The 17,180-nt window shown below is 53.7% G+C and overlaps 1 protein-coding gene and 1 long non-coding RNA gene across 2 annotated transcripts in view; one reads left to right on the top strand and one right to left on the bottom strand.

Annotated features, from left to right (window-relative positions):
- Padi2 (peptidyl arginine deiminase 2) overlaps positions 1-675 on the bottom strand; it is a 38,034-nt gene extending 37,359 nt beyond the window's left edge. Inside the window, exon 1 of the mRNA XM_003471384.5 lies at positions 470-675. Within this exon, the coding sequence (XP_003471432.1) occupies positions 470-561 (92 nt within the window). The 5' untranslated portion in view covers positions 562-675. The remainder of the gene's footprint in view (positions 1-469) is intronic.
- Positions 676-3,620: 2,945 nt separating this feature from the next.
- LOC134472926 (uncharacterized) lies at positions 3,621-6,625 on the top strand. The gene is made up of 2 exons (XR_010042959.1): positions 3,621-3,953; positions 4,886-6,625. It is a non-coding gene; the product is annotated as an uncharacterized LOC134472926 (long non-coding RNA).
- The last annotated feature ends 10,555 nt before the right edge of the window (positions 6,626-17,180 follow it).

Consider the following 17,180-nt stretch of genomic DNA (forward strand, 5'->3'; position numbering starts at 1 on the left):
AAATTGGAACCTTAACCACCCTAGGAGCCAGATTCGGCCCTGGGGCAGCGCCCTCGTGGTCCTGCCCCAGCAAAGTTCCAGAGGGTTCTGCTGAGTGGGAAGCCTGGGAGCTGGGTTGGGGTGGGTTGAGTCAGGAGGGCTGAAGGGAAGTGGTGGTGGGGAAAAGCAGGGGTGCTAAGGTCCCCTGGAAAGGGGCGGAGAGGGTCAGAGGGTGGAGGAAGTGGAGGGCCTTGGAGGGGGTTCGGGAGGGACCTGCGGTGCAGTCCGTGTCTGCACCGGAGGGGCTAGGATTTCAGGAATCTGAAATCCAAGGTTTGGGGCCGCCCAAGTTTCTGCGCGAGGTTCTTAGGATTTCTGGGAGCCTCCAGTGCAGGGTCAGAAGCCGGGCTGCCCACGTCCCCGAGTCGGGGGAGGGGCGGTTGAGCCCTTGGTGAAGGGGTCCCTGGGCGGACGCGGTGGCCCAGCTCACCTGTACACATCTGTCCAGAGCTGCGTGCCCAGCACGTACACCGCCTCCACGCGGGTCCCGAACTGTAGCCGCACCGTCCGCTCGCTCAGCATCTTCCGTCCGCAGCGTCCAGCCTGGGACCCGCGTCTCCTCCGGCAGCCCCAGCACCTGTGGCAGGTGAGCTCGCGGCAGCAGCCTGCGTCTGTCGGGACCTCGCTGGCTGCCTTATCCCGCCGCTGGGGGGCGTGGCGTGGGCGTGGCGTCAACCAGGCTTCTTTCCCATTGGGTCCAGTGAGGCCCCGCCCACAGTTCGCCCCACCCCTTTGCTGAGATCCGGGTGAAGTCATCAAATAGGCAGTTCTTCGCACTTTTGGCTTGTTCTTTGTTTCGTTCAACAAACCCTGTCTCTCCTCCAGATCCCCCAGCTTGTGGGTTAGAAAATGCAACGTGGAGCTGCTAGAGGGACAGGACAGGAGTTGGTGGGAGCGCAGAGGGGTCCAGGAAGTCTCGTCATAGGAGGGACGCCTGAGCCCATGTTTGTGTGTGTACTGAGGATTGAATTTAGGTCCTTTGCACGGAGCTACCTGCCCAACCCTTTCTAAATTTAAAAATTTTGAGATATGGTCTTGCTAAATAGCTATGATATCCAGTACAGGGCTACAATTTGTGATCCTCCTGCCTCAGCCTCCTAGAGTGATTGGACCACAGGTGTGCACTGTGGCACCAGGCTGCCTCTGCCTTCTTGTTAGAGGTATTTGCAGACTCAGGGGGAGGAGAGGCAGCCTCCTGACCAAAAGCAGACAGCCTGACATCCCTACCCTCCCCGCTGGGTCAACATCGGCATAGGGAAACTGGGGCATGGGCTTGGAGCGGGGAAGTCAGCAGCTGACAGGGCCCAATGCCAGCCCAGGCGCGGGTGGGTGGAGGGTGGGAGCCTTGGGTGATTCCTGGGGAGGAGGACAATGGCCCACTGGCTGCCTTCCGGCCCTGGTGAGGAGGCCCAGGGGTGGGGCAGTGCAGACCCTGCAGAGCGTGAGAGGGCTGCAGAGGAGGGGATTGATCTGGACAGTGTTTATGGGCTGAGATCTGTGTGGCACCCGGTGGCTGACGCCATGTGCCAGTGGAGGAGACGGGGAGGGGCAGAGATTAGGGTCCTGGGCCTGGAGCAAGTCACCAAGGGAAGGGAGTGCCACTGTGGAGGTCAGTCCGTATTCTGAGCAAGCCAAGATGTGTGGGTGACATTCTGGGGGCCTGAGCCACCCCTTCCCCGCCTCTGCCCCTTCTCCCACCCAGGCCCCTGGGAACTAGTGAGAGGTCTTTCTGGGTGGGAGACCTGGAGGCCAGGAGGGCTAAGAGAAGCTGTTCAGGAGGGCCACGGGGTCCTAGGAAGGGGTGCACCTGGACCCAGCTGGGCGGGCGTGTAACTCTGGTAGAGTGCTTGCTTAGCATGTGGGAGGTCCTGGGTTTGATCCTAATCACTGCCAAAAATAAAGGACCAATTTGAAATCATGTAGATTCTTTTTTTTTTTTTTTGGTGGTACTGGGGATCGAACTCATGACCTTACACTTGCCAGGAAGGCGCTTATGCCACTGAGCTAAATTCACAGCCCCCAAACCATGTAGATTCGTAATAAAAGTAAAAAACAAGGTGGCCAGAGCACACCCAGACCCTGAGCCCAGCCTTCTCCCCAAAGGCTCAAATTAGGAGGCAGAAAAGAGCCTTGCTGCTTCCGAGGGTGTGTAGAGCCCAAGTCCAGCCTGCCCCTACACCCTAGCACCTCAGGAGGGCCTTGAGAGGTGCATCCTCCAATGGGAGCTGATTTTGATGCTCACAGAGTTGACTCAGGCCCAGGCACCCTCCGTCCTGAGCTCCTTTTGAGGCCTCACAGTGTGTAGCAGACATTGGACGCATGCCAGTGTGCCCATTTTTCTGGGGGACATAGAATGCCACTGGTCCATTTCACCCATGGGACCCTGGGGTTCTGAGGGGACAGAGGAGGACATCGCTGGTCCACACTGAGCCCGTCAGAGGCAGGTGTGACATGATCCACACAGTGGTGACATTCGGCAAAGCGTGACTCCCAGCAGAGAAACAGTGGGTGCCTCCCAGTGACCCCACACTCTACAAACAAAGACAGACAGTGGAGAGGGTACAGGAGTCTGGGTTGCACAGCTCCTGAGAGCCTCGGAGCAGGGATGGGGGCTTGCAGGCCATCGGGCTGATGCCAGGGCAAGGTCCTCTCAGCCTTGCTCTGGGGAGGCCGTGAGCAGGCAAATGACCTGTCTCTCAGCAAGATGTCAACAAGAATGAGACGATGATACACAGAAATGAAACCCTCTCCCCTTAAACAGTCCAGTCCCCACCGGCCACCCACGTGCGGGGTAGCTGCCCTGTCTCTGGCTCACCCTGCTGGGCGCAGAGCCTGCTGGATGGACTAGGAGTTTCTTAGTGCTCAAGGGTTTAAAATAGCTGAAGTGGTCACAGCTGTCACTGGATTCAGGGCCGGAGGTCGCATGCATCGAAGCCGCTCCTGCTGCTCCCCCAGGGGCCTGGGAGATCCGCGAGGATCCAACAGTACCTGGAGCAGGAAGCCAGCAAAGGGCAGCCTTGGCTCGGCCAGCTCCTGGCACTGGCCGATCCATAGCCCCAGCAGCTTCCGCCCTGCCAAGCAGTGGCCGGAGCTCCGGGCTGGGGGCAGGGTCCTCTGTGCTGATCCTTCTCTGGGTGGGGGTCTCACGGGGCCAGGCCTGGGGGAGCCTGGCTGGAGTGTACACAAAGGTGCACGGCTGGCTCTGAGGACTCTCACCGAGCGTGCAAGAGTGTGAAAAGAAAGAAACACACAGCAATGCCTGGCCATTGTGGGGGCATGTGTGAAAAAGTGCACAATCCCCCAGGCCCAGCCGCCCTTCAGTCTGACCTCGCGGGCCTGCCCTGAGGCGGTGCATAGCTGCTGGGCATCCAGGCTTCCTGAGCCCCCAGCTGCCTCTGCTTTCCTGTCTTAGCTCATGAGGCCCCTAGGAGGAGGGTGCTGGGGTCAGCCCGGCTGGCACAGAGGCACAGAACCGCCTGATGGAGAGGAGCGGGGGCCTTTGGACGAGGCAGCCTGTGGTGTGTGTGGGGTCAGCTCTGGCTCCTCCGCTCCTAGCTGGGGACCTCTCTCTCTGTTTCTCTAGATTACAGACAGTAATGAAATGATGCCTGATGCACTGCCTGGTGCAGCATGGTCCGGCCCCCGCCAAGGCTCAGATGCACGTAGGCAGTCATTGGAAGCTTGTGCAGAGGGGGCTCCTGACGTTCTGTGCTATTTTATAACACACTTCAAAGCCTGTGCAATGTGAGAGGCGACCGGGCTGTGTGGCCGGGGGAACACAGAGCCCGGGGAGTCTGCAAAAGCCTTTTGGGCTTTGTCCTAAGATCACTGGAAGCCATAGAAGGACTCTGGAACGGGGTGATGACACGATGCGTGCTTTAGGATGACCGCGCTGGACTGCTGTGGGGAGGCAAGTATGGCAGGAATTCTGGCAGGGACAGAGTGGCCAGGCAGCGGGGCCTGCGCCTTCCCCACCTGCGGTGCCAAGGGGGGCCCGCAGGGCTGTCCTCAGGAGCAGCAGCCACACACAGCCTAGCTGCCCTCCCTCCTGTCCTCTGCAGAGCCCACCTTCTGCTCCCAGCCCCTGGGGAGGCATCTCCGGCCAGGGGGAAGGGGGCACTGATTCCACTTATGCTGCTCAGCCCCCCAACCCGCAAGACATTTCCCAGGCCGGGACATCTGGGTGTCCCATCACTCAGATACACGGAGGACAAGGAAGGAAGACGCGGCTCTTCTCTGCTCCGTCTGGTCCTACACCACCTGGAAGGATGAGAAACAGGAGGAGGAGGGGGAGGAGGAAGGGGGAGGGGAAGGGGAGGGGGAGGGGAAGGGGGAGGGGAAGGGGAGGGGGAAGAAGGGGGAGGAGGAAGGGGGAGGGGGGGGAAGGGGGAGGGCGGAGGGGGAAGGGGGAGGGGGAGGGGGAGGAAGGGGGAGGGCGGAGGGGGAAGGGGAGGGGGAGGGGAGGAAGGGGGAGGAGCGGCGGGAGGAGGAGAGATGTAGTTTCATGCACTGGCTCCCATGATTGCGGGCTTGGAGGTCTAGATGTCCAGGTAGAGTGGATATTGCATTTGTTTTAAATTAAGAATTACAAAATTTTATTTCTTTAAAATCACCTTTACCACAGTTTAAAATCTGGAGAAGCTCTTTTCCCATCCAAAGACTTCATAAGTATTGGTACAGGGGCGAGTGGGTCATTTGAAAAGGACGTGTTGAAAAGGGTCAGACATGATTCCTGTGGGCATTTGTCCACCATCCAAGACGCGGTGAACTCTTCAGGCAGCCAGGGTTGGTTAGGTCACCGCACGGTCCAGAACTGATAGTTTAAATCTCTCTACATAACAGGGAGAAGTCAAAGTTTTATGGCTCCACAAAGCACAACTGCCCGAAGACGACTCCTGGAGGGTTGCTGGGTGTCCAGTGTCACCTGACAGCGACGCATCCGCCCCGTCCCCTCGCACGGATGGTGTATCCCGGGTCTTCATCACAGCGCTTACGGAGCACGTTAGGGGGACGTGCAGAGTAAAATGGAAAAGCACTCGATCACATGGAATTACAGGGTCAAAGAAAGCACCTAATGGTGGCCCATAAACCTCCATGACACAGAAAGTTAGAAATAAGTGAAGTCAAAGAAGTCAGGATGTGTGACAGAGACAGGGCAGCCACGGCCCAAAGTAAGCGCTGGGGCTGGAGTTGGAGGTTATTCACGGGAGCCACGTGGTGGTGCGGCTTACTATCAAGTCAGAGCACACAAGTCAGCTTGAAAGGCTCAGGGAGCTCTCGGGACACGCTCGAGATCTTCAGCATGGCTTCTGATCTCAGCGCAAGGGGTCACTGGAAGCAGGAAGAAGACGCTGCACTGTTGAGTCCAAAATCTGCAGGCGGGAAACTCTGGGTTCCTATTGCTCTTGACAAGAACTGTTTCTTGGTCGGGAACCCTCAGTCCTTGCTCTTAAGATCTTCAGCTGATTGGACGAGGCCCACCCACAGTTTGGAGGGCATTCTGTGTGATTCGACGTCCGCTGAATCAATATCAATCACATTGACAAATATCTACATAACTACAGCTAGCTGGTATTTAGCTAAATGGCTGAGCACTGTTTTGGATCAAGATATACCATAGCAGTGTGTAAAATATGCACAGATTTCAGAGTTGGTAGGATAAAAACAGACTGTTTTATTTATTTTTGCAGTGCTGGGGATGGAACTCTGGACTTTTCTCATGCTAGACAAATCTTTACCACTGAGCTACACTCACAGCCCAAGAATGCAATTTGTTTATTTATTTATACTTTTGAGACAGGGTCTCCCTGTGCAATTCAAGCTGGCCCTGAGCTCACTTTGTAGCCCAGGCTGGTCTTGAACTTGCAACGATCCTCCTGCCTCAGCTTCCTGAGTGCTGGGATTACAGGCGTGAGCCAACCATGCCCAGCTCCAAGAAGGTAATTTTAAAAAATATTGGTTACACGTTGAAAGAATATCTTAGACAACTTTGGCCAAATACAAATACTTTAAACTGGTTTACCTATTTATTTGCATTTCTTGGAAGATGCAGCTGCGGAGAAATCTAAGTTGCCCTTGAGGCAGGCGTTTCTGGCTTGCACGGTAGCTCTTTGGGAGGTGCTGCTTCTCTCCTTCAGACCTTCTGCTGGGACCCTGACCAGCTGGTTCTCGGTCATCTCTGCTGGTGGAGCTTGGTGGGCATAGAGATAAATACTTGGTGAAGTGAAGTTCTCTTGTTGCTGGGGGGATTCAGGTCCAGAAGCTATTATAGTGCACCTGAAAAAGAAAAGATGTTGTTCCTGTTCCCCTACTTCGTATCTTCCTGAGAGAACTAAAGGCATCATAGCACAGGGAGATATGCACACCCATGTTTATGGCAGCACAGTTTGTAACAGAGAAATCTTGGGCACAGGCCAAATGCCCATCCACCAATGAGTGGATAAAGAAGATATGCGATTTGTTAATACAGTGGAGTACTACTCTGCCATAAAGGAGGATAAGCTTGAGACTTTTCTAGAAAAATGGATGCACCTTGAGACCATACCCTTAAATGAGGTAAATTAAAGTCACATGTTGAAATACTAAATTGTTTTTCTGGTGTGAGAAACTGAAGGTGTAAATAAGAATTAAAATGTATAGTAGATACTGGGGAATAGGGAAAAAAGGTTCAAATGAGAAGGAGGGGCGCTAGGGAAGGGGAAAGGATGGAAGGGACAAGAAAAAAATAGAATAAAGGGAAAAGAGGAAATGAAGCTTTCGTAAATAAGGACAGGGGAAGGGGTTGAAAGGAGAGGAGGGCAATGGGAAAAAAGAAGCAATATATACCATGCAGAGGTACAAATTTCCTGGGTGAACGTTATCATTAAGTATGTTTAAAGTGTAACAGTAAAATTTAAAAGAAAACGAACCAGTTCTTCGGAAAGAAAGAAAAGAGTCAAAGGATGGAAGAGGCAATGGCCACCAGGTGGCGCTAGGTTCCCATTTTTGAATCAGGAGGAGGCTGGTTTTCTCGCCAGAAATGGTCCGAGCCTGCCTGATCCGAGGCTAGGATGTCTCCTGCCTCCGTCCAGCCTCGCCGGGCACCGCTTTTGCATTTGGGACTCTCTTTATCCTGGCGATTTGGGTCAAAATCCAGAGATTGTGTGAGGTCAGCAGTAGGTCCCCAAGAGTAGGGCAGAGTTTCCAGCAGGGGGCGCCGCTGACCAGGAATCCAGCACAGCATTTTAGGGTTCAAAGAAGGAAGGGTTCACTGTGATCAAGCTAAGGGGAGAGGGTAAGAGGGGAACAGGGATCTTGAAACCCAGCCAGACACGGCCAGAGAATCCTGGAGTCGAGGCTGGATTTGAATCCCAGTGCTGCCTGCACCATTCACTCTGTGCCTCGATTTCCCCATCTGTAAAACGTCGTGGTGAAGGTGTCTGTCCACTGACTGAGAAGAAGCCCAGTCACAGAGGGCGCTAGGGGTGGCGGCTGAGCCAGCCTGGTCTCCCGGGAGGAGAGGGTGACAGTGGCCTCTGGCCCATCTGAACCCCCCACCCCACCGCTGCAGGGTTTACAGCACCGTGAAGCTGACAGTGGGTGATGCCACTTAATTTCCACAGCTGCTGTGACATCACGCCAGCATGCAGTTTGGGTGCCCTAGAGGCTCCTGTGCTGAGACTAGATCGCAGGTTTCCTTTGGCTTACAAAATTTAATATTCAATTTACCATATCGCACATTTGACAATCGCCCGGAAGCTCTGAGTTCAGGTGAAAAAGCCTTTTATGCACCCACGCTGGGTGAGTCCAGCTATCCGAGGCATCCAGGGTAGTCAGGAGCAGCAAACAGAATCAAGATTGCTGCTGGGGGCTGAGGGGAGCGGGGATGATGGTATCCTTTCCTGAGTGTGGGGCTGTAACTTCCTGAAGCAAAAAGGTTTGGAGATTGTTTGCATAACGGCATGAATATATAAAACACGACTGAAATTTATATGTAAAAATGGTTAAGACAGCAAATTTTACCTTGTATGTATTTTATCCTAATGGAGGTATTTCCCTCCTCAGCCACTCAAGTAAACTACAGCTGTTTGACTGTGCCTCGCTAGGAAAAAAAAATTTTTTTAAATGAAAGTAACAATTTTTTAGCTGGGTGCAGAGGTGCAAGCCTGGGAGGCTGAGGCAGGAGGCTCATTGTGAGTTCAAGACCAGCCTGGGCTACAGAGTGAGCTCAAGGCTGGCCTGAACTGCATAGTGAGACTCTGTCTCAAAAAGGAAAAAAAAAAAAAAAAAAAAAAAAAAAAAAAAAAAAAAAAAAAAAGATTAGTGTATGTTGTCTCTTAAAAATGTGGGTCATTTTTAATTAACCTAATGATATCATCATTCTAAGCAAATGTTGGGGTTCCTCTCCCAAGCCATGTGGAGATTCCTAGCTCCTCTAAGGTCCCTGGATGTTGATAGAAACCTCAGGCTTGGAGGGAGTGGTTTCATAGCCTATTGGTCCAACCTGTCAAATCTCTGTTTCCTCAGTCAGACTTGGGGCCAGGAAATGACCTCCGTGGTTGGTGGCTTTCCCACTTTTTGGATCCAACTAGTGGAATCCCTGCTTGGTTCTGCTCCTAATTCTGCCCAGTGATCCCTTTATCTTTCAGGGAAACCCTGTTACAGACAGTTAAATGACACCCAAGTGAACCTCCACGGCTCTTGTCTGGCTCCTGGGGACAGTTCTAAACCTTCCTTAGTGACAGAGTCACAACCTAATAAGAGGTTTCAATAATGACAAAAAGTCACAGTCTGAGACACCAGGATACTGCACAGAAAACCTGGGGCGGGTGGAGGTGGCATCTGGGGTTGACTCCTCCTTTCTGTGGGGTCCTGGCTTCCCTGAGCACCCAGGCAAAAGGATCGCTCTTCTGCCTGGTTTATTCTCCTCTGTTTGTTACCAGATGAAAATATCTTACTAAGGCAAACAGAAACAAGACACCCAGCAGCACATGAATTTCAGATACACAATGAATGATTTTCCAAGGTCCCAAATGTCTCACAGGACACAAATTCAACTCATTGCTCACTTAAAATTCACATCTGCCTGGGCATCTTGTGGCTCATCTGGCAACCCTACTCACCCCTTCCCCCCTGCATCCTCGCCAGGGACCCCAGTGAGCATTCAGTCTGCCTGTGCACGGCAGCTGTTCTGTGAATGACTGAATGAGCCCATCAGTGAGTGAATTCAAGACCTGAGAGATGTTCAGGGTACCTGAGTGCGTGCCATGGGAAGGCAGCTTCTGGCTCTTCCCAAGAAGAGTTCTCAGCTGGGTGTGGCTGTGCATGGCTGTAGCTGTGATCGCTCTGGGCGGCTGGGACAGCAGGGTTGCAAGTTCAAGCCCAGGCTGGGCAACTTGGGGGCGGAACTGTTTCAGGACCGTGATCTCCCAGCTGTGTCCCTCTCTTGGCCCTTGCCGATCTGCCCCCTTCCCTCTGGAAGCATAGCGGGAGGAGGGTCTTCTGCATCGCCCTTATCTTCTATTTAAATTTTTTTAACTTTAATTTTTTAAAGATAAGGTCTCACTGTGTGGCCCAGACTGGTCTTGAACTCTTAGCAATCTTCCTGCCTCAGCCTCCCATGTGCTGGTGTTTGGAAAAACCAGGACCCAGTGGGCTGGAGGGCAGGCAGGCCTACGGGAGCTGGAAGGTGACTCTTTCATTATTATGCCAGGGGGCTGCGGGAAACTGAGTTCCAAATCACCAGCCCCCCCTCGGGGTTAAACGGACATTAATATATGTTTTAGGCAGCAAGTACAATGTTTTAGGCAGGCTGACGGCGGGCTATTTTAGAATTGGTTACACAGGCTGGGTCTTACGTTGTCAGGGAGACTTGCTCTGGGCTGAACGGGGTTTCTTAAGGTCAGGGGCTCGGGTGAGCCCGAAAAATCATCACCGTCTTTAGCTGAGCCGGTCTGTCCTTGAAGCAAGTTAGCACAACGCGGTGGACTTTCTGGCTGACTTGTGTCCATCTTACAAGTTGTGGCTGGCACGGGAATCCCCAGGGTGGCTGAGTCTAACTGGGCCGGGTCTGCCTACGCTTAACACACCGGCAGGGTATGGGTTTTAAAGTGTCCTTTATGCAGGATTTCACCTGCGGACCACCATGCCTGGCTTTTTTTAAATTCATTTTTTATTTACTGCCTTTAATCTGCTCCTGCAGCACAGGGCAATCGTGTGCACCCCTCCCTGGAGTCCCATCCCAGGGGAGCCTGACAGGCCAGGCGACAGAGTTGACCCTGTCCTCGCCCTCACCCAGAGACACTGGCCCAGCTCACTGCCTCTTCTTTCGAGGACGGAGAGATTCTCTCTGCAAAACAAGATGACCTTCCTTGGCCACAATTTCCTCCCTGGTCCCCATAATGTGTGACCTCACTTCCCCAGGAGCCCCCGGCTCGTTGGGGTTTTCTTGGTGCTCCCTGACTCTGGCTGGGTTTTGCCCCAGCTGGGTACAACCTGGACAGATTTCAGCATCTCGGGAGGCCCCGGCCTGGAAGGCTCTGAGGTGCCTCGGAGCCCTGATGTCTTCTGTTCTGTGCCACCGTGAGGTCGGGAGGTGGCAGCAGGAGCAGCACAAAGTGAGTCCCCAAGCCAGTGGGGTCCCTCTGGCGCCTTTCCCAGTGCCCGCTCTGGGCGTGGCCCTGGGGCCCCGGAGAGGAGCCAGGTGGGACCGAGCTGTGTCTCAGGAGTGTGTGTGGCCCTGGGGTTGGGAGAGGGACTTCCTATCTTCACAGGCATTTGTGAGCTCTGAAGAGGGCTGGGCTGCGTGGACCACTGTGTCCTCCAGCAGGCTGTGCCATGGACACCTGGTCTGAGCTGAGACGTGGCCGTGGGGCCTGGACTCTTGGGACCTTGTATGGGGTCAAAGCCTCAGCCTCTGCCCTGCTCAGCAGACCAGGCACCTGAGCATGCTAACCCTCCCATATTGCACACACATGTGTGCATACACGTGTTCCCCTCCCACCCAGCACACAGGAACACATGTGCTCACCCTAACACCCCTCCCTGTGCGCACAAGTGCAGGCCATCCCCCTCCCTGCCCGCTCTGCCCCAGATGGTAAGTGAGCGCTCCCTGTAGCCTGCCTGCCTCTCCACATGCCTGTCCCCAGCACAGGCCCTTCTCTGGTGAGGGACAGTGCCTGTGGGGGGCATGGACTTCTTCCTCTGCCCGGGGCTGTGCAAACAGGCTGCCCACAAGAGATTCCAGGCAGAGGGACTGAACAGGTGTGTGTGGGGGTCGTGGGCTCCAGGGCTGGGGTTTAGGTGTCCCCCAGGGAAAGGGGTGGCCGGGGCAGGTCAGGGTGAGGGGAGGAGATGTGGGGAGAGCGCTGGGCTCAGAGCTGCTCTCTCCCAGGATGGAGGCGTCTGTACAAATGGATGTGACCCTTCTCAGTGTTAATTCTCTTCACAGGTGAGGATATTTATATCATACTTTTAGGCATTTGGAGGGTGGTAAGAAGTTTTGCCTGCTTTTATGTTTTTTTTTTTTAAAGGTTTTTCTGCTGGTTTTCAATGGCCTTTAGCTCAAAATAATCCACGTGCCAGGGAGACATATTTTGGGGTGGCATCCTTTGGTATCTTTACTAGTAATTGAGGCCGACAGGACCCCCACGAGGATGAGAAGTGGAGCAATCTCAGGTCTTAGCTCCTCAGTGGAGGGGAGAGCAGAAGACATGACTTCCTCTGCTAACAGTGTGTGGGACGCCCCCTCCTCTAAGCCCCTGCCAGGACCAGCGCCCTGTGCCAGCAGGTGGGTGCCAGGAAGCCTCCAAGGAGGGCATCGATGATTCATGTCTTATGCGAGGGAGAAAGCCCTGGAACACAAGGAGGTTTCTAAAAAATTCCGAAATTGTGATCCAGTGGATACTGAACTGATTCCAGCTCATAGCAGCTGGCCTGGTCTTTTGTCACTAGGCCACAGTGACCTCTGTCAGAGCTGAGCCCCCTTCAGGTCTCTTCTCACTCCCCTCCCCTCCCCTTCTCCTCCTCCTGTCCCTGCCCAGCTGCCCCTGGGACTGCAAGGAGGGTGGGGGCGAGAGAGCAGGTGGGGATGGGAGATGGTAAGTCACCGAACCTCTCTGAGCCTCAGTTTTCCTTTTTAAAATCTGTAATATGGGAATAAGGACTATATAATATAATGTCTGTGGAGCACCTACTCTTCCAGGCAGATTCATGGATTTTAACCTCAGAGTAACCTGTCAGGGTAGATTTTTAGGTTGAAACTTATGAAATGGCCAATTTTATAGGTCCCAAGTAAAACGCAGACACCTTTGTTTGGTTTAGCCTAATACTATTGCTGTTGATGGGACTCAGAACCTGAGGCTAGAGGGGGACGGTGGAGAATATCTACAGTCCTAGTGTGCAGGAGGCTGAGGCAGGAGGATGCCTGTGAGTTCAAGGTTGGCCTGGGCTATATAGTGAGCCCCTATTCAAAAACCCAAACCAAACCAAAACCAACCAAACAAACAAACAAACAGAACATGTGGCTGCCCAGAAATGTTGACTATTCTAAGCTGAAAGGGTCTGAGAAATGGCAGGTACCAGAATCACTCTTGGACCTTCCTCTGAAACAAGTCATAAAGAGCTCATGCGCGAGGTGCCCCCACACCTGGCGGACTGCAGTGTCCTTACCTCTGAGGCTCAGAGAGGGGAGGCAACCTACCTAAGGGCACACAGCCAGCAAACAGCACAGCTGGGGTTCGGACCCAGGGCCACCTGGCTCTTCTGCGACACGTCCAGTCTTGAGCCAGGCTCTGACGTGGACAAGGCCGGCCCGTGTCGAATGTCTGAACAGCACCAGGCAGCCGGAAAGCGCTCAGGGCATGCTTTGGCTCGCTTGCTTTCCTTCCCGGCTGAGGTCTTCACCGCGTAGGCTGGATGATTGACAGCCGCTTTCCCTTCCGGCCCCGCCCCTTCCTGCGCCACCTAGCGCAGGGGAGGGGAATCACAGGCCGACCTCGCGCGCACCCCATCCTCGTCTTTACCCCCATCTCAGTGGTCGGGGTGAACCATCTGTCCTGTTTCAGGGAGTCACCCTGCATGGGTCCCTGCTGGTCCATGGCACCCCTGAAAAGGAAATTATGTAAGGAAAAGGAAATTAAAATTTTAAATATGGCCTGCCAAAAATGCCCTCCAAAACCAGGCTTACCCGTCCGCACAGGCCTGATAACAATATTTCTTCCTTTGTGCTAAGCCTGTCTTTACTGCCTTTGTATAAACCGATAACCTTGCAGCGTAACTTAAAATGTTACAGGATATTTCTTCCTTTGTATAACCCACATGTTGCATAACTGATGGCCTTGCAGTGTAGCCTAAGATATTTAAACTTCCTTAGCAACCCAAGATGTCACCAACTCTCCAATCGTAATGTGCCAAATCCACTTTTATGTGTCCCTGCCTGCTTTCCCCATAAAAGCCCCAGAACCTCGCTGGGCAGGGCTCTGACCCTCTGGAGAGATCCCAGTCAAATCTGCCAGTGTAATAAACTGCCTCCTAAACCTCCTCGGTGCCATTTCTTCCCGTAGGTGTGTGGTCTGTTTTCTGTGAAACTCCTTTCTCCTGGGTGTGGGTTCGGTATCTGTTTCCACTGGTTCCACATTTGTCCCTGGAGGTCAAGTGCCTGGTACAGCCAGAGCCAGATCTCAACTGGTGTAGGCTGACCCTGTTCCTGTGTGTGCCAGGCTCTGGGCCAAGTGTCCTTGTTCCCCTGGAGACCCTTGGTGGTGGTGGGCCTTTGATCTTTCCTCTTGGCAGATATTGGGACTCAGGGTCTGAGGCAGTAGTGATTTGTGGGGGGCTGGAGATGGAGAGATGGGGTGTGACCGCTGCACAGAGGAAAGGAAGGAGGCGTCTTGGAGTAGGTGACGGTGGCTACCAAGTCAACAAGACAGGGAGGGAGCTGAGGATGGGGAGGGGACAGGGGAGACTGAGTGGGTTTGGGGCTCTAAGCGGGACCAGGAGGTGCAGGGGTAGGCAGCAGGGCCCACCATGCTGTGGGCACCTCAGGCATCTGCCAGGGGGCGGGGGGCAAAGGCCTTAGGCTCCAGGGACTCTCCTGGACTGTCCACCAGGACTCAGTGGGGGGGGGGGAGGAAAGGGGAGGAATCCATGCCCCACAAGTGCCCCGTGACACCCACCCAGCAGGTCCCTTCCACCTGGAGCCCTGTGATTTCCGTTGCCCTAAGGATCTGAGCTGCTGATGTGGAATAGTCCTACCCCTGTGATGGTTTTATTTTGAACCATTTAGCCCTCTCAGAGTCCCTCATCCGAATACTATGAGCATCTGAAGTCCTGCATTTCTTCGTTCTGAGCCTCTCCTAAAAAGCTAAAGACAATTTAAACACTCCCGGATTCCATGACCCGCACACGCTGCGGTGCCTTTGGTCTCAGATCCCGTAATTGGAAGATTCTGTGATTAATTTCAGGAAGGTGTGGGCGGGGAGGGCGGGGGCAGGTCTGGGTGCAGGATCACCACCTCCTACCCTGGTGTCCACCTCCCCGGGCTGGGTCCACCCAGGCATCAGGAAACAGTTGAGGAATGATAGATTGCTCGGGCAAGAAAGGACAGGACGGGGTGTTCTGGGCCTGGAGCAGGGCTTGAATTGGCAGATTAGGAGGAAATGGTTCAGAGCGTGGTTCAGTTCCCTGGGCAGGCCGTGCAGGGTTGCGTTGGCATTTGAAATGGGGTCAGCCAGCCCCATGGCCTGTGTGAAGCTGTGATGGAACAAAAATCAGGGCCAGCCAACTTTTTCTACAAACAGCCAGAGCCTGAGTATTTTAAGCACTGTGGGCCAAGATGTGATGCAACGGTGGACTGAAGATACAGAGTCTCGGCATACGCGCGATGCTTCACCACCAGATTCAATGACAGTAGCTCACTCTACTGTGTATTAACGCAGTGACCTTCAACCACCAGCTGTGGAAGGATAAACCTGCGGCCTGTGTGTGTGGAAAGTCAGCCTCTCAGAGAGGAGCTTCCTCACTCAGCTGCCATGGGGTGGACACGGAGGACGCAAGGCTAAGAAAAATAAGCCAGCACGAGAGGGCAAATTCTGTGTGATTATACTCATGTCACTGGCTTGCACGGTCCTTGCTTCAGCGATAATGCAAAGAGAACGGAGGCGTTCAGCATGAACTTGCAGAGAAAAGCTTAGGTTAGGAAGTGAGACAGCTGGTGTGTGATTCTAGCACTCTGGGAGGCTGAGGCAGGAGGATCACAAGAGGCAGACCCTGACTCAAAAGAGTGGGGACAGGCATGAGGATCCTGCTTAATCTGCAGTACCACACATGCAGCACACACATGCACCATGTATACGCACGCACGCACACATGTATGCACACATGCTCGCACGTACGCACACACGCACGGTGGAAGACAATGGTGGGGACTTTAGCTTGAGGAGCTGAGAAAGGTGAACCTTGTCCCTTAATGCAGGACAGAGAAAAGGGGCAGAGCTTCAGCTCTAGGGACTGCGGGTTTGTGTCTGGTGAAGAGGATTGGACCGGTCCACTAATAAATGAACAGGGACCAGTTCTGTGGTTGCTGTAGTGGCCTGGGGTGCAGTGGGTCATTATCTCAGCTCAGGAGGAATCACACGGCCTGGGAGTCCCCAGGAGCTGACCGTTCTTGCTGGAGGGTGGGATGACTTCAGCCCTGGGGTAATGGTTCTTACTGGGGTGGCCTCCGCAGGGGGTGGTCTCCAGGCTCCAAGGTGACTGTAGGTCTGGGGATTTCACTCTAGGTGGGCCTGGCCCTGGGTATTGTAAAAGCGGGCAATTGGATGGCCCTGCAAATCGAGCAAATTACTTTGGTTCCTCTTACCTGGGAGCCCTTATTCTGGAAGGGGGATGAGACAGACTAAGTAACTTCAGGGCTAATAAACCTTGACCCCACTTACTCCTTTAGTTTTTTTACGAGGGAGACAACACCGTATTCACCCATGTGACTCTGAACCATTTTACCCTTGAAGGGCTAATGAACCTTAAAAACGATCCCAAGTGACTCCTATGGCTGTATGCACAGCTGAGTGGGGCTCTGACCAGTTTTAAGGAAATAAAGGAGACCGTAAATGCAGGCAGAGATGCCAAGCTTTGTCCTCCTTCAGTTAAAACCCTCGGCCCCCCCAATCCCGGGCAGCTGCAGGTGCTAGGCTCCTGTTACAGCGGGGTGGGGTGGGGGTAGTTAGAGTAGCCAAAATCAGAGGGAAGCTGCAGAACCGAGGTTCCCGGGGCTGGGGAGAAGGGGCGGGAGTCAGAGGTGAATGAGCAGAGGGTGCAAGGTAAGGAGGATTCCACGAGCTGGGCACAGTGGCACAGGCCTGTATCCCAGCACTCTGGGAGGCTGAGGCAGGCGGATTGAAAGTTGGAGCACAGCCTGGGTGACAGTGATTTAAAGAGATTCTGTCTTAAAATAAACAATAAGTAAATAAAAAGAGCTGGGGATAAATAAAAAAGGCTCTGCGTTCAATTCCCAGGCACCCCCTCCCCATGCCAGGAAAGGAAGTTCTGTGGATGGATGGTGGTGATGTTTGCAGGCAATGTGAATGTTCCTAATGCCACCGAGCTGTTCATTTAAAAGTGGTTAAGACGGCAACATTTATTAGCATTTTACCACATTAAAAATAAGTATAGCACTGATAGTCTGTTTTGCACACGATGCCCACGGAATGCATGGACAGTACACAAAAATAAAATGCTGCACAACTGTGGTATTTATGACGTCCACCCAGAGCTGAGCCACCGTGGCTAACAGTGCCCCGGGCAGCCATGAGAAGCCAGACGACAGGCAGGAATCTCAGATGCTACAACTGAACGCTGCCACTGCAGCCAGAAAGCCAGCCAGAACGGGCGGGATGCACCCCAATAAAGCTTTATTCACAGACATTGAAATAGGGTTTCATCGGTTTGGATGTGTCAAGAAGGTTTCTTCTTTTGGCTTTTCCTCCAATAATTTAAAAATGTCTGAGCCAGTCACAGTCTCCAGCGGCAGCTTGCCAGGCCCCAAGCGTCCCCTGTCTCATTGTGGGGCTGGCTGTTTATGAGCTGGCCTGGCCCCTTTGCTCTGGGTGAGACTCTGCTCCTGCATGTGCAGATTTCCAGCTGCCTGGTACCCACTTGCCTGATGT

Source organism: Cavia porcellus, unplaced genomic scaffold, assembly GCF_034190915.1.
Source record: "Cavia porcellus strain 051 isolate PalLab524CR breed Dunkin Hartley unplaced genomic scaffold, mCavPor4.1 scaffold_25, whole genome shotgun sequence".
Taxonomy (NCBI): Eukaryota; Metazoa; Chordata; class Mammalia; order Rodentia; family Caviidae; genus Cavia; species Cavia porcellus.